Source organism: Aspergillus tubingensis, assembly GCF_013340325.1.
Source record: "Aspergillus tubingensis WU-2223L DNA, scaffold_7, whole genome shotgun sequence".
In the NCBI taxonomy this organism is placed as follows: Eukaryota; Fungi; Ascomycota; class Eurotiomycetes; order Eurotiales; family Aspergillaceae; genus Aspergillus; species Aspergillus tubingensis.
The window spans coordinates 1,831,895-1,855,403 of record NW_023336281.1 but is presented as its reverse complement, the minus strand read 5'-3'; the positions used below and the strand labels follow the sequence as shown (position 1 = coordinate 1,855,403).

The following is a 23,509-nucleotide window of genomic DNA, read 5'->3' as shown; positions in this document are numbered from 1 at the left end:
AAACATATTTGCTTGTTATGAACAGCGGGAAACTCGTATAGCTCTTTCGGGGACATTATCTGGTTTTTGTATATCCCTTATTTTATCATGAAGATAGTTGCCGTATTCTCAGCGTCGTCAATGAACATTGCTTCCGAATGGAGCCACGAGCCGCCCGCATGCTGCATTTAGGCCAGACGACGTACCCAGTCCTTAGAAAAACTTGACACCCTCCTGGCCCTCGCTACCGAAGACCTGCGCCTTGCCCCGTTTCACGAGAACGTTGAGGGACTTGTGCATCACATCGGGATCCATCCCATGCCATTCTACTCCAGCCAGCCGTTAGCCATCATGCCATACCAGCATTACTCAATGACCAGAAAGCAAAGTAAATCAACCTACCCTGCGACATCGAAGCCTCCCCCTCCAACAACTCATAAACCGTAAGCACCACATTCTTCTGTCCTGTGATTTCCACCTATACACCAAAACAAGCAATTAGCAATCGAAATCCCTCCTTACCCCCCAGACTCCCCACAACATCTCAAAAGAAGATAATATGGAATGACAGAACACATACCCAATCCGCAATCAACCCAGCCCACTCCTCCGGCCTCTTCCACCAAATCCACGCCACACTCTTACTCCCACCATCGATCCACTCCGCTCTCCTACCTCCACCCCCTTCCTCTTCACTCTTCGCCATCCAGTCTAGAATATCCCGCGCATCGCTCATGGATATGCGCTTCCGGAGCGTCGCATTATGGAATAACGGGGACTCGATGGCTTCGATTAACGATAGTCGGTAGACGCGGTGGTGCCGACACCAGGATTGGATCAGGGAGGACCATTTCTGGAGTTGGGAGGTGCGTGTTGTGCTGTTGGGTTGGGGGGTGAAGAAGGCTGGGAAGGAGTAGGTGAGGGGGAATTGGAAGGGTGGGGTGGTTGTTGTTGATGTTGTAGCTGCTGTGCTTGTCATTTTGGTGGTGGGTGTTTGTGTCTGTCGATGATTAGGGTATAGAATTGAGATGTGTATTTCGCTGTTGTCAAATAGTACTCGAATAATAGTATGGGTTGGTCAATTGTAACGTTGACGGCGATAGTTGTAGTGGTGGTGATCGATAAGGACGTCAGTAGATTATTATCTACCGCCAGCCAACAACCCACCCACCTTAATGGAACTAACTTAACTTCTCCGCCTTAGAAATTTCCGCAACCTCCGCAGCACCGCACCGCACCGCGCACCCCCACCTTCTCAATAGGTTTCTCCAACAAGTTTCTCCCAACTTTCCTTATCACCCTCAATTATTCTTCAGATACACAATGTCTCAACCTCCTGCTAAGCGCCAAAAGCGCGCCGAGTACCGCAAACAAGCCGCCGAAGCGGTCGTCGCGCAACCGAATGAGTCCGCCCCCGTGGGCCATGTCAAGCTTCCTAAGAAGAAGTTCTATCGTCAGCGGGCGCATGCGAATCCGTTCTCGGATCATCAGTTGAACTAGTATGTTGACATTATCTTTCTATTCTGCCATGTGGTTAGGGCCAATGGTGTGGTGGAATGGAATGGAATGAAATGAAAGTCTCGGGCTAAACTTTTCTTCTCTGTATAGTCCCCTCAGCCCGGCGCATATGGACTGGGCATCGCATTTCCCTGCTTTCGTGAACCCCGACGCGACGCAGACGAACCTGATCGGAACGAGAAAGCTGCTTAAGGATGTAGAGGTTGTGGACATCGGATGTGGATTTGGAGGCTTGCTTGTCGGTCTGGCGGGGTTGTTGCCGGAGACGTTGATGGTCGGTATGTATATCTACATCTTTTTCCCAAACAATCATGGATTGTGAAACAATCTAATAAAACTTCAATCTAGGAATGGAAATCCGCATCGCCGTCCTCGAATACCTAAACACCCGTATCCAAGCTCTCCGCGTGCAACAACAGCACCAGCAACAAAAGACACAACAACAGCAACAACAACAATCACAGTCTCAACCTACCTCTTCGACCTCCACCCCTGCCCCTACCGCCGACGCTGCCGACGCCGCCGTCGCCGATACTCCCACCGATGCCCCAGCGCATCCCGACCCGAACGCCAGCGCGGCTCTCGTCCCCGGAGGATACCAGAACATCTCAGCGATCCGGAGCAACACGATGAAGTTCTTCCCGAACTTCTTCAACAAGCACCAGCTGTCGAAGATCTTCATCTGTTTCCCGGACCCGCACTTCAAGGCGAGGAAGCACAAGGCGCGCATTATCTCGGAGACTTTGAATGCGGAGTATGCGTATGCGCTGCGCCCTGGTGGTCTGTTGTACACGATTACGGATGTAGAGGAGTATCATCATTGGATTCTGAGACATTTCCGGGATGAGAGTGCGGTTGAGGAGGCGGAGAATGAGGGACCCACTGTTAAGGAGTTGTTTGAGAGGGTGTCGGAGGAGGAGTTGGAGAAGGATGAGTGTGTGAAGGTTATGAAGGAGGCGACGGAGGAGGGGAAGAAGGTTACGAGGAATAAGGGTAATAAGTATGTTGCTGTGTTTAGGAGGAAGGAGGATCCCGAGTGGGCTTGATTTTTATGTGTTTCTGTTTTGGCTTGTATAGATCTATGGCGTGGATGTTTTGTTGCGAGATTAACAAAAGTTAATACTGATATACATGGTTTGGATGGTTGTCTGTTATAAGATGTGCTCATGTAATCTTGTGGGTGTGTTGCTTTCGATACGTATTGCAATGTCTGGCATGGCACGTTGTAGAGTGGCTGAGTTCGACTCAGGAGATTTCTATAGTGCAGCAGAGTGGGATTGGACGTCGATTGCTCTGAATTTGTGCATAATTACGGGCAAAGGGATCGTGTTTATGGAATATAAGAAACACATAACTCTCGAATGCTAGCTTCGTAAAGTACTTTCGCAGGCTAATAATCATAACATCATCTCCATCATGTCGGTAGTACTTCATTTCTCTATGCTTGCAATGAGAAGTCCCATGACCAGCATGAACCATCACGTATGGCTGATTGCAGTCGCGCGCCGACGAAACCAGATGTGTATCACAAGAAAGACAACCACTCCGAGAGCAAGCATCGCGGATATCACCGAGAACCCCATGATATACTTCGGACCGTCGGAGGAAGGGAACAAGTACTGTTGCCGGTTAGTCACCTGAATGCCAACAACAAAGACCCAAGATTGTTCATACCGAGCCGTATATTTGGGCTAGATTCCCTAATGCATTTACTAGCGCAAGGCTGACGCCTCTTACTTGCGGGTGCATGTTCGCAAATGCAGATGACGCATACGCAAGTGTGCCTCCGTTGGTTGCCCATAATCCGGCAGCCATAAGTACGAGAAGGACATATCGTGCAGTATAATTGTATACAACACAGACTGCAATGGAACAAGCTAGCGATGCACTCAGCCAGCCAGCAATGACAAGACCTCGCCATTGGGGGATTTTGTCGCTGAAGTATGCGGTGATTGCGGTGCAGACGAATGCGACTGCGTAGATCGGTACTGTCAGGAAGTTTACCCTTTCAGTGGATGAATCCCCGAAGAGGCCCTTCACGAGTGTAGGGTAGAAGTAGGAAAGTGTGCTAGAGCCGACTATGACCTTTTTGAAGTTAGAGGTGTGGCGTCATGCGAATGACCAACGGGTTACCATACCATATATCCGACCACAAATCCCCAGGTCCGCCAATCCTTAGCCGACTCGACAACAGCATTCCAATGTGACAACTCCGGGCTGTCTTCAGTTAAAGATGTGACATTGTCTGTCGCTAGCCGTGCGATAGCCACATGTCGCTCTCGTTCTGATAAGCGCCTAGAGGTGGCCGGAAAGTCGGGCAAAATGAAGGCACATATGATCGCTACTCCCACAGTTGCAGATCCCTCCACGATGAACAGCCATCTCCACCCCCTTATTCCATGAACTCCCTCTAGACCCTGGATAATACCTGCCGCTAGTAAAGATCCAAATGCCCCTGAAAGAATTGCAGCAGATATGTAGACACCGAATCGCTTCGATTGTTCCGTCCGCTTGTACCAGGACGAGAGGACAAGAAGAACACCAGGTGCGAAACCTGCTTCCACACAGCCTACTGCAGTTAGGAACATAATATCACCACAGACGAGTCAATAATATGTCTCACCAATTAGTGCGCGCAATACCACAAGGTGTTTGTAGTCTTTTATCACGCCCATCACACAGGTTAGTGCTCCCCATATTACCATGATACCAGTTAGGAACAACGAAGGGCGCGTGTGGCTTAGTACTAAGCTATATAATTGATGAACGGTCAGTACTGGCGTGTGGGAATCCTGAGTTACTGAAGAGGAACGCACTTGCTGGGAACTTCGAAGACAACATATCCAATGAAGAAGACAACCAGAGCAATTGAATATTGACCAGATGTCAAATCCAAATCCTCCTGCATACCCGAGATCTTTGCGTTGCCGATACTGATATAGTAAGACTAATTAGGCATTTATAGCAATGTGTAGGAGGATTGGGGGTACAGACTTGGTCCGATCCATATAGGAGAGCAGATACATGATCCATATTGTTGGAAGCAAAGTCAAGTCAACCTTCCGCACGAGGGCCTTTTCCTCCTCGGGAGAGAAAGGCGAGGTGATCACATTCTCTATTTCCTCTGAGAGAGAGGCGTCACACTTGAGCTTGTAATCCGAATCTTCTGCCATTAGGACTGGTCTGAACAATGAGTAAAGCGACTAATAGAGGTAAAGTGTCATTGGAGATGAAGGAAGAGTTGGGAATAGTTAGTCCGACAGGCTTGCCTACATGTCAACCACCAGACCATCGACTCCTTGCAGGTTATTTATGCTGCCCGCTCAGGGCACAACGCCTATGCCGGCATTGCGAATAAGGAAACGATATGGTGCTGTAGCTGCCATCGTTCGACATGGATCAGACGTCATCCGAAGGATATTGCAGCAGCTAGATCTCCCGATCCCCGCGCAAGAGCCGTATCAATCTATAGATGGTCGTACAGGCGGATTTGATGCGATGACGGCAATGGAGACGCGATCCCCGCAAAAGCTCGGGAACCCCCGCAAAGCTGGGGTTGACATCCAAGCGTCTCCGTCTTGCCGAACTAGACCCAGGTGCCTCGACTCGAGGCACTCGTATGACACGCGAATCTTGCCAAAATCAAGCTGCCTAGTTGCTCATCTAGGAAATGAGGAAGGCTGATTCAAAGGAACCACACCCTCGCAGGCAAGTTGCCGCGAGACGGAGAGAAGCCTCGAGCCGAGATGACTAGACAGTCAGCCTTCCTTTTCCGGAATAGCCCTGGTCCGGCTCTAAAATCATGCAGGCAGCCTGGATTAGTATTTGGAGCCTTCAGATTAGAGGTTCTTTGTGGTTGCAGCTAGCAAGATGCAAAAAAAAAGTGTCCTTTAAACCATTCACTGTCATAAATTCACCTAAAGTGTACGCTATCGTAGACTCCCGCTGGATGCTATGCAATTCACAGGTTGCAACAAATAGGAAAAAACAAACTGGGAGACATATATGAAAAACAATGGCCGTATAACCTTGGATGATGCAACTTGTTAAGCGCACTGCGCTCAACTCTATGCAGATGGCCACAATGATCATGTCAGTGGCGTAAGTCATCGGTTGTTGGAGCCTCAGACCCCGGAGATCCATCATCCGACAGATACCCACATCACGGCGATGCCTTCAATCGAATACCTTCACATCTTTCACAGACAGCCAATTGGACCGGCCCGCCGATAATGCGTCCCTTGGCTGTCCTTTTCGGTTCCCCTTCTCGGACGAAGTAACGACCGTCGGGACCGAATCCATCTCCGCACTCGTGGCAGACAAAGCATTCATCATGCCACTGCCCGCCAACTGCACTTATCACAACATCCTCCAGCACTGGCTTCTTGCATCCAAGGCATCGAGGAGCTGTGCGACGGGAGTGGCACTGCAAGCACCATGCAAAGCCATCCTTTTCTACGAAAGGTGTGTCTGAGTTGAAAGGCTAGAAGAGATATGTTAGCAGTCATCGATTACAAAATAGAGGGGAGGACCGTACATCACCACACTCGGCACAGAAGAAGTGCCCGACGTGCCACTCAGCTCCACAAGCAACGACCACTTCTCCCTCTATCGGGGTTTTGCAGCTCTTGCACCTTGGACTGAATAGCTCATGGAAATCAAGGTGGCAGTAAAACCTCAGTCCATGGGCTTCTTCATCATCGCTGGAAGCCTGCGCGAGACGTTCTTGGCGTTTCACTTCAGGTTCCTCATAGAATGCAACACACTCCAGAGCAGTCTGGCAATGGTGGCACACGAAGCACTCGGGATGGAATCGTGATCCCGCAGCGGTCACGATCTTCCCTGAAATTGGAAGAGAACATGCCTCGCATGTTGCGGTGGGAACGCCAGAGCGGCTATATGTGGATAGCCACCGACTTTGCAACCCTGCAGTGGGTTTTCTCGGGGATCGCCTGGGAGCTTCGTTGTTCTTGGGTGGGCTCGACGATGGCTTTGCACCTGTCGTTGTGCTCTGGGATGGTCCTGCCATCTCAGAGATAGTGGGCTCTTTGTCGTCCGGCAAGTTGATAACCGGAATTGATGGTGCCTCGGATACCTCAATAGTCGGGGCAGCAGGCTCGGGAGAAGGCACGTCCGGCGTTGCATCCCTTTCCTTGAAGCTATCTCGGTTACGCGGGCTTTGCGCCTCGGTTGGCTTCCAAGTCGGATCAAAACTCACGATCGGCCGACCAGCACGATCACTCACAGCGGTTGGCATCGGTAGGCGAGTGCTCCGATCTCTGAGTTTCTTGCTAGTAGCTGCTCGAATGTCATCACTGCGGATCTCTAGGCCATTCTTCATAAGGGCATCTTGCTCCTCAACCTCAGAGCCTGCCGTAGGAGGTTGTGGAAGCGGGTCGTTCATTCTATACTCTGGGTTCCTTGACTGGCTTGGAGGGTTCTTATGAAGTTCGAAGCGAGCCAGCTTGTCCACAAAAGGAAGGCTACTGAACCGACTGGGTAGAGGACGAGAACCGCGAGGAAGAGCGTTGCGTGGCTTATTTCTCAAAGCTGAAGAATCCGACCTTGAGAAGTCCGGCTGAGTGTTCTCTTCCTTCTGAGGGGAAAGTTGAGGCTCTTCGTATATCTGGTCGTTCGGATTCCTAAAGATGCCTTTGGATGAATCTTTACCGACATTCGCCAAGCCCAACCCAAAGCTGCTGCTGGTATTTTGGGCGGACCCTTCGTCCCGCGGCAACGCAAAGTTGACTTTAAGGTTCTTCCGTAGAGTCCCGTTCTTTTTAGGGCTGGGAATATCCCTTCCCATGGCAATCTCCTGCTCATCATGTGCCGCGCTTTCGTCCGACTCTTGGATGCTGCTAGGACCGTTGTAGCTTATAGTCGATCCCTGGTAGGCGAGACGACGACTGCCCCGTCGTGGAGTAGGAGAGCCCAGCCTCTCGCCACGCGAATACTGACTATTCCTATCTGGGCTTTTCTGGAGCGTGTCCAAATCGGGATTGTGATATGGTGCATATGGGTTCTTATAGGGAACACCGGGGTGCTGGTGCATCCACACCAGCTCGGTAGCTTCATCTTGTGCAGCTGCATGGAGCTCGACGTCATCCTCCAGGTCCATCTGTTGTAAGGCATCTCGCAAGGACTTTGCCTCTTCCTTCTCTATACGCCGTTGCGGGCTTTCACGATAAGCAGCGCTGGGGGAGGTAGGAAGAGCGCGACTGTAGGCTCGAGTGGGTGAGATATGCTGCCGTACGGGGACTGTTCTTGGTTCCTGGACCAACGGTCGTCCGATAGGGCTGCCTATTGTGCCTCGAGATGACGTCGGCCTATGGTTAGAAAGTGAGCTGGTGGCCCGAGGATGCTCGGTCTCAGCTGCTGGGGTGCTCGACTGCATATACGAATGTCCATACGACGACATTGCAGACGCTGCTCGTGGAGGGAGATCCTCCCGAGTGTCAGAGGACGATCTAGTTGATCTCGAAGGAAGCGGCCTGGATCCGCCGGGGCGGGCAGGGCGATTCGTCCGCAGATCTTTCAGATAGGTCGCTGTTACGCCAGGAATTAATAAACATTGTCCATGTCAACCCATAGCCGGTCGCTCGGCCAACATCCTCGAAAAACGCAGACAATGGCCTGACTCAATATCGCAGCAGCGTAAACACGTACCGATCTGATCATTGGACATGTAAGTTGGACCGGGAGGCGAGACCTTGCGCTGGCCGTCCCGGGCCTTGTGAAATTGAGGCCTATGCATCATACTGGCCATGGAGGTTGAACCTGAGAGATCATACCAAGGGGGGGGATATCAGGAAGGGGTAGGTTGATGAGTTGGCTCTCAGTCGCAGAGCTATGAAGTAAGTGTCTAATATAATCGAATAGAGCCAATGAGATTCAAATGGGTGGCTGGGCAGTGGGCCAGGTATGGAATCAACTAGAGAGATCGGATCTGCCCAACTAGATCCGCTTTCCTTGCTTGAGAGCGATAAAGCGTTGTTCTTACAGGGTTAAGGAGTTAGCGCGACGTCGGAGGTGGTAATTAGCGAGTAGTTAATAATGATTAGTTTCAATGAGCTCATGGATACTAGTACTGAGTGACAGGCAGGGGTACAGGCTGGGAAAGACAAGACGGACAGAAGCTATGGCCATCAATCAATCCCGCCGAGGGACAACAAAGCGCCCAACCAAACACTGCAAACATCAAGTTCCGGTTCTCAAGGCAACGCGGGGCCGTGCTGACTCATCACATCCCACATTCTATTCCCCTTTTGGTAGTCACGATGGATCTGATAGAGCATTAGTACTGGTGCATTCAGTCCTCTTATCTGCTCTCTATAAGATGAACAGGTTAAATGTCCGCCTGCGTGGGTGGGAATGGAAATGCAAAAAAATTGTGGGTCATTTATGCAGATTTGGATACGACACATTGACCAATTCGCGTCGTTGAATCCCTCAGATCGACTTATGCCTCGCAGTATGCGTCTGTGTAACCTGGCTTGACATGACCAACTCTTCTTCTGTGGATGCTACTGCCCTAGTATCAAGTACAGACACTTGAGAAAGCTACACCTTCTGGTGCACAGAAACAATACCTTAGCAAGCCCGTCTCACTTCACTACCGACGGAAGTAACAAAGCCTCTCAACCTTCCAGCATGAGAGGACGGTCAATCAGAGTGCCTGAAAGCATGGGCATATCAACAGCCCGAACAGTCAAAATATGCTTGCTGGGAATAGTAACAAATACTGCAAGCCCAAATATATCTAACTGACATGATGCGCGTACAATTAGTGTGATCGCAAGTGACGGAACCGTAAGCAGCTGTGTCCTTCTGTAATTGAAGCTGGTGGGAGCTGCTAACATAACATGAGACGGAATATTCTGCCATAAGTAATAATCCAAAGTGCTACAAGGATAGAACATGGGTACTGCCAGTCCTTATCATGCACTTCCCCAACGTTAGCTACTAGCTTAAGGCAGGAGCATGCACATGTATGGATGTCCAAGGAGGACCCATACGGAATACCTGAATTCATAGCATCAAACATACACAGTTGATCTATCGCCAACAAATCTATCTAACCACTTCATATGAGCCTGCAGCTCAAAACTGTTTACTATCATGGGTGGACCGCCTCGTGTTCCCCCAGACTCCGCACGGGTCAATCGGCACGACGGTTGCGCTAACTGGACCCATGGGCGCTATCTTCCTCAATCCTGGATGGACTTAAACCCAATCAACAAACCAGTCACAGACTGAGTTCTCGCACTAATCACCGAACCGCTTATGGCCGAGGGCTCACTAACTGGTTGGTATGACCGAGGATCTTGTTTCTTTTCGGGCTCTCTATGACACATCGGCACTTTAGGCCTTCGGTTTTCCTGGACCCTTGCCATAAAACCGGCGCCATGCGGTTCTTCGATCTCTATCCCCGCTCGACTTCTGTTTTGCTCTACCACTTGACTTTCTTGGCTACTGCTGGAGGCTTCATGTGAATGTTCGATAGCGTCCTCGATGCCGTACCTGGAAGTTAACAGCTGTGGTCTAGAGCAGCGCGCTATATTCTCCTGACCTATCTTAATTCTTGTTCATCTCGAAATGGCAGATAATACGCCAATCGACATCATCCATTCTCGAGATTACGATGAGACTCCAAATCTAGATCCCCTGTCGCAAGTACAGGAGCAACAACAACAGGATTCGGCTCCCAAAGATGCGGAGACCAAATATGAACAAGACATCGTACCAGACGGTGGCTATGGCTGGGTTTGTGTCGCTTGCGTCTTCTGGATCAATGCGCACACGTGGGGAATCAACAGCGTTGGTTATTCTGGATCATTTGCTCCGATACAGAGACTAACACACACACACGCATTTGTCCCGATATCTAGAGCTACGGCGTCTTTCTCTCCTACTACCTCTCGCACAATGTCTTTGCCAAAGGTTCTGCCCTGGCCTACGCCTTCACCGGCGGTTTGAGCATCTCCTGTGCTCTCCTAGTAGCTCCTCTAGCCACACACCTCATCCACATCTGCGGCACCCGCCTAGTTTTAAACCTCGGGGTCTTCTTCGAAACCCTCTCCCTAATCGGCTCATCCTTCGCTACCGAACTATGGCACATCTTCCTTAGCCAAGGCGTCTGCTTCGGCTGGGGGATGGGCTTCCTCTTCGTCGGAAGCGTAGGCATAACCCCTCAATGGTTCCACCGCCGTCGCAGTCTAGCAATGGGCATCAATGCAGCCGGCTCCGGCATAGGGGGACTAATCTACTCCCTAGCCGTAGGCGCCATGATCCCCCGACTCGGCCTAAGCTGGGCATTCCGAATCCTAGGAATCATCGCCTGCGTCGTCAACCTAGTATGCGCCAACCTCCTCAGAGACCGAAACAAAGACATCGGAAGCCGTCACCACGCCTTCTCCCTACCCCTACTCAAGCGTCCCGAATTCCTCCTCTTCCTAGGATGGGGCATCTTCAGCATGCTAGGCTACGTCGCCGTGCTTTTCAGCCTCGCCAACTTCGCCCTCTCCGTCGGTCTCTCCTCCCATCAGGGCAGTATCGTCAGCGCCCTGCTCAACCTGGGCCAGGGCCTCGGGCGCCCCATCGTGGGCATGTTCAGTGATAAGCTAGGTCGGATTAATATCGCCACGTTCCTAACATTCCTCTGTGGTTTGTTCTGTCTGGTAATCTGGATCTTCGCTCGCAGTATGGGCGTGGTCTGCTTTTTCGCTGTCCTCGTCGGCACTGTTGCAGGAACCTACTGGGCGACCGTTACCCCTGTGCTGGCGGAGATTATCGGTCTGCGAGACCTCCCTAGTGGGTTGAGCATTACGTGGCTGGTTTTGGTACCGCCTACTACTGTGTCGGAGGCTATTGCGCTTGTGCTGAGGGATAATGGATCTACGGACTCGGTGTACCTGAGAGTGCAGATCTTTACGGGGTTCATGTACATTGGTGGTGCGGCGTGTTTGTGGCTCGTGCGAGGATGGAAGATAGGGGAGCTTGTGCGGTCTGAAAAGAAGGAGGGTGCGGCACCTGGTGTTATGGTTCCGGCTAGTATAGAGAAGAAGGATGAGGAGGAACCTGCACAGAAGGGAGAAGAATATGATCCTTCACCTGGGATACCCGCATCGGGAATGAAGGAGACTCAACTCTGGTCGCCGTTTCATTTGCTGCGTCAGATGGTGGCCTTGAGGAGAGTATGATCAGTCTAGACGAGAAGGAAGAAGACGCTACAAGAGACTAGACTAGATAGCATAGGATGTCTAGATCACCATTCTAGACTAGCATAGAAGTACATAAAGGCATACATACATACATACATACATACAATGATTCTACATAAAGCACCGATAGACACCTTCTAGTCATGGTAAATTTTGCAAATCAGAAAGATTGTAGTCATGTCATTATCTTAGTAACTTTTCTCTCCAGTCTAGGCATCGCTTCCCAGAATCAGGATTCTAACCCGCCTCTTTCCTGCGCCGCGACCACCTTCTTCCTTCACGGAGCTGACGTTGACATTGACCTTCTGGAACAGTTCCACAGACATGCTGGGCCCCGACTCGGAGTTTCCTTTGTTGGAAACGCGAAGAGTGTACTCTTCATTGTCGAAGTCGCTCTGTCGGCGCGTCACCAGTTCCCGTCGCTCGTCCACGGTGCGGAGAGCAGCGTCATCCGGAAGGACGAAATCCTCCAAGCGAACCACGCCCTCGATACCGAATCGGGGAACGAATACGACAACGCCGTTCTCGAAGACACGCATGACGTAGCCCTCCTCTTCGATGCCTCCGTCCACGCCATCGGCGGCCATCTTCTCTCCGCGTGCCTTGAGCGCCTGTCCAACGTAGTATTCGATACTGGCACGGCCGGCGAACTGGGCATTGCGATGACGGTAGTTGATGTTCCGGCAGATATCTTCGAGTCTGTTCCGGGTCATCACTCCCTCTACGACGGCGCGGCCATCTTCGCCCTCATAGCCAATTGCTGACGCGAGTTGGCGGTGGACCAAGAGATCTGCGTAACGTCTGATGGGGGAGGTGAAGTGTGTGTAGATGGGTGAGGCTAGACCGTAGTGACGGAATTCGGACTCTGCGTGGGCGCCTGCGCAGAAGTACTCTGCGGATGTCATGCAACGAGTGGCGAGAATGCGGACCAGGGTGTTGAAGAAGGGGTTCTTTTCGTCAACACAACGGTCAAGGGAGTCGGCGAGGGCACGGGAGCTAGACACGTCCAGTCTCATGTCGCGCTTCTTGGTGAGTTGGTTGATAAGCTCTTCGAAGTTTTGCGGGGGAGGGGTGGCGTGGCGTCGGAGCATGGCGGTCTGGGAGAAGGTGCTGTAGATCTTGGAAGCAACTGTAATGTTGGCGTGAAGCATGAATTCCTCAACAAGACTGTTGGTCTCGAGCATGGCCTTCGTCTTAACATCCGTGAGAGGATCGCCCACCTCGTCGTTGTCGGTTTCGATGCGGACTTCTGGCGAGGCGAGGTTCAGTGCACCCGCGTCCATGCGCTTCTGTCGGAGAATCTTAGAGAAGCGGAGCAGAGTGCGCATGCTTTCGGTAAGTTCGTCTTTCTGCGTAGGATCATCAATGCGCTTCTGGGCCTTCTCGTAACTGAAGGCTTCACGAGAGCGAATGACCGATTTGGTGAAGTCTGCAGATACCACTTCTGCGTTGGGCGTCATCTCCCACAAGACGGAGAAAGCGTACCGCTCGACGTAGGGCTTGAGGGAACAAAGGTCTGTACCGAGAAGATGGGGCAGCATATCGATACGCTTGTCGACTAGGTAGACTGTTGTTCCACGGAGACTGGCCTCCAGGTCCATTGCATTGTTCGGCTTGACGAAGTGAGAGACATCTGCAATGTGGACACCGACTTCAAAGTTGCCGTTCGGTAATGGCCGTGCATGAAGCGCGTCATCAATATCTTGACAGCCTGGGGGGTCGATACTGCAGATGAGGAGATCTCTCAGATCCCTCCGTCCCTTCCAGCCAATATTATCCTTGCTAGCCGGTACCCTCCAGTCATGACCCTCGGCGGGAAGACAGTCGAGAACAGCCTTCGGGAATGGCTTGTACTGAACGTCATACTCAAGGAGCAGAGCCTCTGTCTCCGCACCCTTAGTCTCCAGTTCTCCTAGTGAGCGAATGAAATGGCCGGTGGGGTATCGGGAATCGCGATCCCAGGCGTCGATGGTGACAAGAATACGTTGACCCATAAGATCACCAGCTTGTCTAGTACGGACTCGGATCTTTGGTACACGCTTGTCCATAGGAAGGACGAAGACGGTCTGCTGACGGCGACCGCTGCTAGCCTGAGCACCTGCCGAACCGGCATCGACATGTCCGACATATTGACGCCAGTTGCGTTTCATGACTCCAACCACCTTGGCTGTCGGTTGCGGCTTTCCCTCCGAGCTTTTCCCATGAGCTTTCCTGACCTCTTCTTGCAAGGCCTTCCGTTCCCTCTCCGACACCACTGCCTCGGTATCATCGGTATCAGGGTTGTCGTTCTTTGTGACCGCCTCTTCATCGACGATCTTGGTAGATGGCGACTTCCATTGGTCCTTGGGAAGTACTTCAATAACAACAACATCCCCAGAGATGGCTCTGTTACTGTTATCACGACCCAAAATGAGCAAAGGCTTGTCGAACGCCGGAACATTGACAGAGCCCTCCAGATAGTTGTAAGGCGAAACATTGAAGACTCCCTGGTGCAAAGTTCCAGCTCTAATGCCTGTCATGAGCTTAGACATTGAGTAGTATTCGGGATAGAAAAGTTCGCCGCGTGCGCCCTTCGCTTCCCTTGCCTCACGAGACTCGTTGATCATATCAAGTAGCCTATCCGAGTCCTCCAGGCCAGACACATAGTCTGACAGTGACAATGCGGTAACATCTTCCTCCTTTGCTTTGCGCAAGTTTTCCTTGTCGTCCGTGATGACAACGATAGCCGGGATGTCGTTCTTCTTCCCCTTCTTCACCGTGGCCTTGAGATGTTCCGCATACCACTTGGCCACTGTTCGCACAGCTCGGTCATTTCTGTCATTTATCGACTCATCGGGCCCTCTGCGGACGTGGGTCTCCAGTCGGAACTCGTTGAAGAAGAGGTAGAACCGCTTTTCGTCGGTCTTGATCAACGAGAGCAGGCGGTTGTAGAGGGGTAGGGACTGGTTCTTCAGTTCTTCGAGGACGGTTTGAAGGATAATAACATCGTAGAAAGCTCCGGTATGTTCGAAAAGATCCATGCCATTCAGCAAGGCATTCGTATCGGGGACAAGGTAGTGGCCGCGGGGGAAAGCGCTGGTGCCCGCGGGCTGCTCCGAGAGCACGAAAGGCGTGACTGTGTCGCATTAGCCATCAAATTAAGCAAAAGTTCAATCTGCTTGTCTCACTATTTCCATTAGCATCCGCTGGCGCAGTAGAGGCACATGTCGAGCAAAGCTTTGACGAGCAAGGAATGTCTTGTCTGAGGTAAAGTTCGCGAACGATCTTTTGAACTTTTCCGCTTTTCGTGGATCTCACGAAGACTTTGCTGGTGACATTTGCTGCCTGCGGATTCGACGAGAAGTCACGCCGTAAACTTTTCATATTGACTGTATAGTGACCACGCTCCTGGCAGGTCGTTGTATTCTGCGACCCAAATCTTTTTTTCAGGCCGTTGATGCACTCCGTGACGTTTGCTCAGATCTGGATCCGCTTGCTGAAGCGGGATCCAGATGTTGGTCCGGATCGGGAAAGTCTGCCGAGTGCCGACGGGCATCGCCATGGGCTCTCTCTTGATAAGCTTGCTATGTTCCGCCATCAACCTCTGGGTCCTCCGTAGACTTTCTACTCTTAATTTACAGAATCCAAGCGGCTATTACTTTATAAATATGGTTCTCGCAGTAAGCGCTTAATGCCTCACTAGATGGCTTTTCATTGTGTTTGCGGAGTTCTCACTGATATGATATATTTCCCTCATCACAGGCCGTGGGGCAACTATGTTCGACTGGAAGTCTAGCGGCCAACTTGACGCAATGCAAGACGCTGGTACGCAAGGCAGCCGCAGCTGGAGCTAAGGTAAGTTCCTATAGTATTTGTTCGCCCACAGGTCGTTTCAGGCTTGATTATGATCAGTATTAGCATCGATTTAACAAATTACCAGGCATTGTTTCTTCCCGAGGCTGCGGACTATATCGCATCATCGCCCGCAGAGACTATCTCACTGGCACGCTCTGTACAAGACAGCGAGTTTGTACTGGGTCTCCAAAAAGAGGCACAATTGGCCAATCTGCACATCAATGTAGGGATACACGAACCGGCGTCGAATGGTAGGATTAAGAACACCCTCGTTTGGATCAATGAAAAGGGCGACATCACACAACGCTACCAGAAGGTCCACCTATTCGATGTGGACATCAAGGGTGGACCAGTATTGAAGGAAAGCGCGTGAGTTTTACTAAGTGGATGCAGTTTGATCGAACTTGGCTAATGTCAAATGAAGGAGCGTTGAGAAGGGGATGGAGATACTACCGCCTTTCGAGACGCCCGTTGGGCGAGTAGGCTTGTCTATTTGTTTTGATGTAAGCCGGAAGCAGCCAACTTCTATCGCAAGGCGTCTTGCTCACGTTTAACCTTACACAGCTGCGCTTTCCTGAGATTAGTCTGGCTCTCAAAAGACAGAACGCCCAAATTATCACATACCCATCAGCTTTCACGGTTCCTACCGGGACAGCGCATTGGGAGACCCTTTTACGCGCCAGAGCTATAGAAACACAGTCCTATGTGATTGCCGCAGCTCAGGCTGGGCCTCACAATGAAAAGAGGAGAAGCTACGGACATTCCATGATCATCAACCCATGGGGCGAAGTTGTTGCTAAGCTTGACGATGAATACCAGGAGCCGCAGATCGCGGTTGCGGACATTGATCTAGATCTCCTTGCTAAAGTCAGGAGAGAGATGCCGCTACTCAGAAGGACGGATATATACCCAGAAGTATAGATGATCATGGCATTTGACTCAGTACATACGATATCTGTAACTATTACACCATACATACTATCATTACCGTTTCCTTGTTGTATAACACCAATTGATAGGTTGCTATCCAGTGTGAACGTAGCCGAAAACCGAGATACACATCATACAACCCATGTATAAGGTACAGACATCTATTTCTCCCGTTTTTGAAACATTGCAAGCATGTCAACGAAAAGATTCAGGATATAGAATGACAGATACACGCAGGAAATTGGAGGCGAACAGTGAAATGAAATAGAAAAGCCCTGTCTAGGGTCGGACGTAATGTGCCTATTGACACCACTCGAACGAAGATTGTTTTCCACGCCCGACCGCTCTATGTACAAAGTACAAGATATTTCCGGACCAAAGCACCTTACTTGCGCTGGACCTTGTCAGGGTCCTCCAGAATGCCTTCGGCCTCCAGCCGCCGGCGAGCCTCTTCCAAAGCCCATGTTTGTATCCTGTGGTCATGTCAGCATCTAATCCTCGACTCTGCTGATACAGTGAAAGGCATTGTCGTGACGCGCAGAAAGAGCTTTAGACAATCCACTTCAACTGTCACACGAGGGAGAGGGATTGAACATACGAAGTGTCTGGCTTGAAGACGTATGCGACACCGGCAACGAGAAGACTGCCGATGAATCCATAGTACCACATGTTCTCCCAGCCCTCCTTCACATACTTCTGGCCGGGCTTGAGGCCAAACAGGTAGCCGGTAGGAGGGTCATAGTGGTCACCGCGGAGGTTGCTGCGGGTCGAGAAGCCCTGGATGTTCTGGGCCCGGCGGGGGACACAGCGAGCGCGGAGGCAATGCGACAACGGACGAGCGGACATTGTGAATGTGCGGAGGGTCTGTTGTAAATCAAAAACCCCTAGTTTTCAACGTGGATGATAAGGGACAGGCGGTGGCGGGTGAGGATCCCTGTCGGGTATGGCGAGGCAACGACCGCTGGATTGGTATGCCGAAATTAGGAATCCGTTCGACCAGCGACGACAATAGTCGACCCAATTGAGTGATTTCAAATATCACTGCTTTCGTTGGAGCGGCAGGAGCGGCAGGTGGAGGGGTGATGTGACGGTCAAGCGGTTGATGTTCAGAAGCCGCAAAAGGCCGATGACTGCTGGGATTCTGCCGCTAGGCCCGAACAGGCAAATTTCCCTGCCGCCTTTCGGCCTGATGTCACAGGCATTAATAAGTGTATGCCTGAGGCAGGAGCACTCGACGCGCGACGCGTTCGAGACCAATTAGATTGGCTTATCGCATATCGCGCATCGGCATTGCTACTATTGCGTGCATCGAACCAACTCTGATCTGCATTAGCACTCTGTCTTGAACCTGTCACTTATGACTCGCCTGGCATGGAACTCTGATGTCAGTCGATAAAATAAAGGTAACTACCTATTGTTCGCGGGATCATTCGAATGATTGAGGATCCACTTGATATACTCTTGCTAACCGCCTAGGCCTTTCTTCTCGAGATGCCCCATTGCCCCCCAGCTCCCGAAGAACGCCAACTATAAACACGATGAACACAGGCAACGGCTCGTACAAAGTATCTTCGCAATCACGGTCGAAATTGAATGCTTTTCGGTACAATAAACAAAATGGACCAACTCCTGACAAGCCTCCTCAGAAGACTAGCTTAGCACCTGGCCATGCGAACAAGGAGAACCAGACGTCTTGGTTGAATGGAGTGATGGAACCCGGGAAATCGAATGAGAATAATCAAAATCAAACGGCGGAGGTAGCAGAACCAAAGGCACCGAGAGAATGCCCTCACACTCCAGGAAATAGGATCCCTCTAGCGGACCTTATCAACAATGCAGAGGATGCTTTCATCTATGCTCCTATGCCGGAATTTACCCCAGAAGATTACGTTGTTTGGCAGCATGTGCCCGCAAGCTCAAATCCTGATAGAATGTCCCAGACGCCTGCACATGGTAAAAAGCGCCGCCACAGCTCATCCCCGACTAGCTCTCCCCTGGCAGGGACTTCGAAGAGCAGGCGTAAAGGATCTCTTGACTTGCAGAATTCTCAGACACTCCAGAAGACTCCGCAGCATGACCTCGCCGCCGACCTGTGGAACAGCTATGTGAGCAAGACCCTTGCCAACGGCAATGGTGAGATACTTCGACCGCGCTTCACAAATCTCCTCTCTTCTTCCCCGCAAACGCCAGCGTCAGTGCGCACCAGCCGAGACTCTTCAGGTCTCAGACGATCAAACAGCTGTATGGCAGAATGGCCCAGTTCAAAAGCCAAGCGAAGAAGGATCGACAAGGAAAACTTTGGTACGGGACGAAGCATATTCTCAAGGACAAGGAGCAATGTTGTCAACTCGGGAAACTATCAAGGCCCCAAGATCAGTTCTCTCGTGGAGGAAATCGAGAAGACGTTGAAAAAGGCACCCGTGCCGCTACCGGACACAACTGACTCGTCTCCTATACCAGCACGCAACCAAGGCCGGCGTAGTAGGTCAAAATCCCCGACAGAGGATAGAAAGAGCCAAGCTCAAGCCTCGAAGAAAACCAGCCAAGTGCAAGAGCCCAGAATCATTCATGCTGCCCCTGAAGACAGGAAACCGTTGGAAGAGTCCTCATCGGATTACGGGGACGATGAATTTGACCAGGACTTCTTCGATCTCGCCGAAGCCTCAATGGATCCATTTGTGGATGCCGGTTCCTCTCACCTTAAAGACAAAGCTCTGAGTGATGGACTTGCGAAAAATGAGGCTTCGACAGAGGCCTGCGCCTCAACTAAGGAATGGAGAGAGACTGATGCAGTGACTATGAAAACTAATGTGGATAAACCGACTAATGATGTTGATACCCTTGATGCTGATGAATTTGACGATGATTTTGATGGTCTATCGGACGGTATGGAGGATCTTCTCGCTCAATGCGAGAAGTCGCAGAGCACGGATATGGCAAAGCCTGTTTCTACGGGGTCAGCAGCTTCTAGACAACCAATTCCCGGAGCAAAATCTGGGTATTATCCTAGCGCGATGTCCGAAGCGTCCATTCAGAAGAAAGGAGAACAGGATGCATCTTTTGGTGATGAATTTGACGACGATGGCTTGGATATAGAGGCCATCGAACGATCCATGGTGCATTCAGGAGCAGGTGCATCAAACGATGTTTGTCATTCTTAGTGGGTTCATGTGTTACATACTTACTAAGCCCCATATATAGAACGTTAGAAGCCGACAAGCCATCAAGCGTTACTTGATTGTTGATATTGCCGAGTCTGCGTATAAAACCCTCAAAGGGCGCGTTCAGCCAGAACAGGTCAGACACCATCGAAAATAACAGCTTTGCATTGCCACTGACAGCAAGAAAAAGGTGCTTTCTGTACAAGATGAGAGGACGAAGGAAAAGAAAGTCGTCATCCTTCGAGAGTCCTGGTGCGAGTGCCCATGCGTCAAGGAGTCATACATTCACTTAATCGGAGATTTCGATGCCACAGGACATTGCATCGTGGATGATTCTAGGAACATGGTTATACTCCATCCGGACCACCTGGTCTCTGCAACTGTCGTAGCAGACTCAATTAGTTGCCAGCGCCGCGCCGTCTTGCAGGATCGTATCAAATACACGTCCGATCTAGGAAAAGCGCAAGTCTTTGGGAACATTTTTCATGAGGTGTTTCAAGAAGCAATCAAGCTCAACAAATGGGATACGAACTCGCTAAGGACTCTGATTGAAGGCGTTACTGTCAAGCGCATTGAGGATCTATACTTGATCCGCATGACTATTCCGGAGGCTGTTGAATATATCATGAGTCGAATACCGGGTGTGCAAGCCTGGGCAGAGCGGTTCCTCAGGGTAAAGCCAAGTGTACGTGACCCGGCCTCATTTCGTGGTAGTGGTGCTAACTGAATTAAAGGCAGAATCATTGGTTGAGGATCGTGGCAGCTCCAAGATGAGTTTAAGTATCAATAAGCTTCTTGAAGTCGAGGAGCATATTTGGTCTCCAATGTACGGACTCAAAGGAAACGTTGATGCCACTGTGCAAGTCGCTTGTCATGACGGCGAAAGCGATAAAAACCTGATCATACCACTTGAGCTCAAGACAGGCAATAGGGATACAAATCAGGCCCACAGGGCACAGACAGCCCTGTATACTTTGCTGCTTTCTGATCGCTACGGTAAGAAAACCCCACCGGTGTTCAGTTCCCTTAATGATAGAAACTGATGCGTTCCTGTAGATGTGGAGTGTACGTTTGGATTGTTATATTACCTCGAAACAACGAAAATATTCCGCATTCGTGGTATCCGGCATGAGCTCCTACAGATGATCCAGCAGCGGAATCGCATAGTCGGATATATGCGCCAGAGAACGCACCTGCCACCGATGGCCAAAAGGTCCTCATTTTGCAACAAGTGCTACTCAAAGACACCTTGTTTTATCTACCATAAGCTTGCAGATGATGGTGACGGTGAAACTAGCGGTCTTGGGGATGACTTTGTCAACGCTATGGACCACCTGACTTCTGATGATCGCGACTTCTTTCGTAAATGGGATGATTTGTTGACCAAGGAGGAAAAGAACATGATCCGATTCAAACGCGAGCTTTGGACCATGCTTAGTAGCGAGCGCGAGGCTCTGGGCCGATGCTTTGGCAATGTCGTCATCGACCCTAGTTCCTCCTACGAGGATAAAGATGGGCCCAAGATCAACCGCTATCGCTATACCTTCGTCAAAAAGCAACCACATTCATCATTTTCGTTTACCGAATCCCAACTCACACTTGGAGAACCTATCGTGGTTTCTGATGAGAAGGGCCACTTTGCTCTTGCAAACGGATACGTTGTGCAAGTCAGCCGAAGACACATCACCGTCGCGGTAGACAGGCGGCTACATAACGCCAGAACGAGAGCTAGAGGATTTGATGCGGAGCGTAACCAGTCATTCAGGGGTATAATGGAGATACTCGAGGACGGTGCCTCCCCGTCACCGGCTGAGTCGGACGAAGAGCCGGTCTACCGTTTAGACAAGGACGAATTCAGCAACGGCATGGCAATTGTCCGAACGAACCTGGTTTCCATGATGGAACGGGATCTATTTCAGGCTAGACAACTGAGGCGGCTGATTGTTCAACGGGAGGCACCCGCTTTCAAGACCACGGCATCTGCATATACCTTGTCTGAATTCGACAAGGCAGCCTTGAATGTCGATCAGAGACAAGCCATTGACAAGGTCATGAGGGCTGAAGATTATGCCTTGGTCCTTGGAATGCCTGGTACTGGCAAGACCACCACCATTGCTCATATCATTCGTGCCTTGGTGGCACAGGGAAAGAGCGTCCTGTTGACTTCATACACCCACACAGCGGTTGATAACATCCTACTGAAAATCAAGGATGACAACTTCCGTATCTTGCGAATTGGGGCTCCTGCAAAAGTACATCCTGATGTTCAGCAGTTTGCAGACTTGGCAGCGGTGCCTAAAACCACAATGGAAGAGCTGAAAGCCTCCTATGAAGATTCGCAAGTGGTGGCGACTACCTGCCTCGGGGTCAGCCATGGTATCTTTTCCCAACGCATGTTCGACTATTGTATTGTTGATGAGGCTTCCCAAATCACGCTTCCCGTATGTCTAGGGCCTATTCGAATGGCTAGGACATTTATCCTTGTTGGTGACCACTATCAACTGCCTCCGCTGGTGCAGAACAAGGAGGCCCAAGAAGGTGGCTTGGATGTCAGTCTTTTCAAATTGCTGTCTGACTCACACCCCGAATCTGTTGTCAATCTGGAACACCAGTATCGAATGTGTGAGGACATTATGCTTCTATCTAATACTCTCATCTATTCTGGTCGTCTCAAATGTGGGACTGCAGATGTTGCAGTGCGTTCGCTCAATATCCCCAATATTGGCGGTCTCAAGCAACATCATCCCAGCACCTTCCCCCAACCTCATAGTCAGCGACAGGTTTGCTTGGGTACAAGCCAGGGTCGTTGCTGGCTCAAAGATCTGGTCGAACCGTCTGCCAAAACTCGACTTGTTAACACGGATACGCTTTCCATACCTGCATTGGATGTAGCAAACGGTTCACGGATTGTGAACCCTACTGAAGCAACCATTTGCAGCCGACTCGTTGAAGCATTCATTTCCAGCGGCATTCCGGCACGCAGCATAGGTGTCATAGCGCTCTACCGAAGCCAACTCTCGCTCTTAAAACAGAACCTCAGCCGTTACCTACCGGATCTTGAGATGCACACAGCAGACAAGTTCCAGGGCCGAGACAAAGAGGTTATCATCCTTAGTTGCGTGCGGAGCAACGCTGACAAGAACGTTGGTGACCTTCTCCGTGACTGGAGACGCGTCAATGTCGCATTCACCAGAGCACGGACCAAGCTTCTCGTTGTCGGAAGTAAGAGTACTCTACGCGATGGAAACGAGCTCCTAGGAAAATACGTGAAATTAGTCCAAGAGCGAGGATGGATTTATGACTTGCCTAGAGATGCCATGACGGATCATATTTTCGAATCCGAAATGGTTCTATCGCAATCCTGTCCGGACAAATCTACACCTAGTCCAAAGAAGAGCAAGAGCCCCGTGTCGGCCAGGAAGACGACTCGCAGTCCTTCTGGTCCTGTGCAGTCTCGACTATCGCCGACTGGCTTGAAGAAACCTGCTAAAAGGGGCGCTAAGTTGATGAGCGGTGGTAGAGTACTTGGCAATCGACCTGTTCTGCAGGACATGGTCAATGATCTTATCGGATAACTGTGACCTATGTCATGGTCAATACTTCTTTTCTGTTTGGATAGATGTGTAATATCGTTTGGCGTGTATTGGGTATGGGCTTTGGGATGGATGGTTAAATGGAAGCCCCAAGGGAATATGATATTGGATACCAACGGACATGCAGGACAACTTCAATAGGACAGAAGAATATTATAATTTGGACTATATAAGCCTGAGTACGTGCTTGGTGCCAAGAATGTAGTAAGTGCTTTTTAGATTTGGGGTATAGTATCGAAGAATAGTAACTCCTGAGCCCACTCGACAACGGTAT

The 23,509-nt window shown here is 50.6% G+C and overlaps 9 protein-coding genes across 9 annotated transcripts; 4 read left to right on the top strand and 5 right to left on the bottom strand.

Annotated features, from left to right (window-relative positions):
• Window positions 1–192: 192 nt before the first annotated feature.
• AtWU_05587 (ESCRT-II subunit protein VPS25) lies at window positions 193–958 on the bottom strand (the record flags this gene model as incomplete). Its single annotated transcript, XM_035500697.1, has 3 exons — window positions 193–305; window positions 382–457; window positions 560–958. The coding sequence occupies 3 exons, from the start codon at window positions 956–958 to the stop codon at window positions 193–195; spliced, it is 588 nt and encodes a 195-aa protein (XP_035356590.1).
• Window positions 959–1,302: 344 nt separating this feature from the next.
• trm8 (tRNA (guanine46-N7)-methyltransferase) lies at window positions 1,303–2,543 on the top strand (the record flags this gene model as incomplete). The annotated part of the gene is made up of 3 exons (XM_035500696.1): window positions 1,303–1,478; window positions 1,588–1,775; window positions 1,846–2,543. The coding sequence occupies 3 exons, from the start codon at window positions 1,303–1,305 to the stop codon at window positions 2,541–2,543; spliced, it is 1,062 nt and encodes a 353-aa protein (XP_035356589.1).
• Window positions 2,544–2,975: 432 nt separating this feature from the next.
• Window positions 2,976–4,670, bottom strand: AtWU_05585 (vitamin H transporter; the record flags this gene model as incomplete). The annotated part of the gene is made up of 6 exons (XM_035500695.1): window positions 2,976–3,116; window positions 3,172–3,582; window positions 3,636–4,066; window positions 4,121–4,248; window positions 4,314–4,430; window positions 4,492–4,670. 6 exons carry the CDS (start codon window positions 4,668–4,670, stop codon window positions 2,976–2,978), a joined length of 1,407 nt encoding a protein of 468 aa, XP_035356588.1.
• A 989-nt stretch (window positions 4,671–5,659) lies between these two features.
• Window positions 5,660–8,263, bottom strand: AtWU_05584 (LIM domain protein; the record flags this gene model as incomplete). The annotated part of the gene is made up of 3 exons (XM_035500694.1): window positions 5,660–5,980; window positions 6,035–8,043; window positions 8,164–8,263. 3 exons carry the CDS (start codon window positions 8,261–8,263, stop codon window positions 5,660–5,662), a joined length of 2,430 nt encoding a protein of 809 aa, XP_035356587.1.
• Window positions 8,264–10,092: 1,829 nt separating this feature from the next.
• On the top strand, window positions 10,093–11,696 carry AtWU_05583 (MCT family MFS transporter; the record flags this gene model as incomplete). The annotated part of the gene is made up of 2 exons (XM_035500693.1): window positions 10,093–10,314; window positions 10,386–11,696. The coding sequence occupies 2 exons, from the start codon at window positions 10,093–10,095 to the stop codon at window positions 11,694–11,696; spliced, it is 1,533 nt and encodes a 510-aa protein (XP_035356586.1).
• A 230-nt stretch (window positions 11,697–11,926) lies between these two features.
• On the bottom strand, window positions 11,927–15,080 carry AtWU_05582 (exosome catalytic subunit DIS3; the record flags this gene model as incomplete). The annotated part of the gene is made up of 2 exons (XM_035500692.1): window positions 11,927–14,832; window positions 14,885–15,080. 2 exons carry the CDS (start codon window positions 15,078–15,080, stop codon window positions 11,927–11,929), a joined length of 3,102 nt encoding a protein of 1,033 aa, XP_035356585.1.
• A 284-nt stretch (window positions 15,081–15,364) lies between these two features.
• Window positions 15,365–16,472, top strand: AtWU_05581 (carbon-nitrogen hydrolase family protein; the record flags this gene model as incomplete). The annotated part of the gene is made up of 5 exons (XM_035500691.1): window positions 15,365–15,376; window positions 15,459–15,551; window positions 15,637–15,920; window positions 15,976–16,054; window positions 16,116–16,472. The coding sequence occupies 5 exons, from the start codon at window positions 15,365–15,367 to the stop codon at window positions 16,470–16,472; spliced, it is 825 nt and encodes a 274-aa protein (XP_035356584.1).
• A 394-nt stretch (window positions 16,473–16,866) lies between these two features.
• AtWU_05580 (uncharacterized protein) lies at window positions 16,867–17,327 on the bottom strand (the record flags this gene model as incomplete). The annotated part of the gene is made up of 2 exons (XM_035500690.1): window positions 16,867–16,954; window positions 17,080–17,327. 2 exons carry the CDS (start codon window positions 17,325–17,327, stop codon window positions 16,867–16,869), a joined length of 336 nt encoding a protein of 111 aa, XP_035356583.1.
• A 692-nt stretch (window positions 17,328–18,019) lies between these two features.
• On the top strand, window positions 18,020–23,217 carry AtWU_05579 (bifunctional ATP-dependent DNA helicase/ssDNA endodeoxyribonuclease DNA2; the record flags this gene model as incomplete). The annotated part of the gene is made up of 5 exons (XM_035500689.1): window positions 18,020–19,627; window positions 19,683–19,778; window positions 19,833–20,327; window positions 20,377–20,638; window positions 20,699–23,217. The coding sequence occupies 5 exons, from the start codon at window positions 18,020–18,022 to the stop codon at window positions 23,215–23,217; spliced, it is 4,980 nt and encodes a 1,659-aa protein (XP_035356582.1).
• Between the last annotated feature and the right edge of the window lie 292 nt (window positions 23,218–23,509).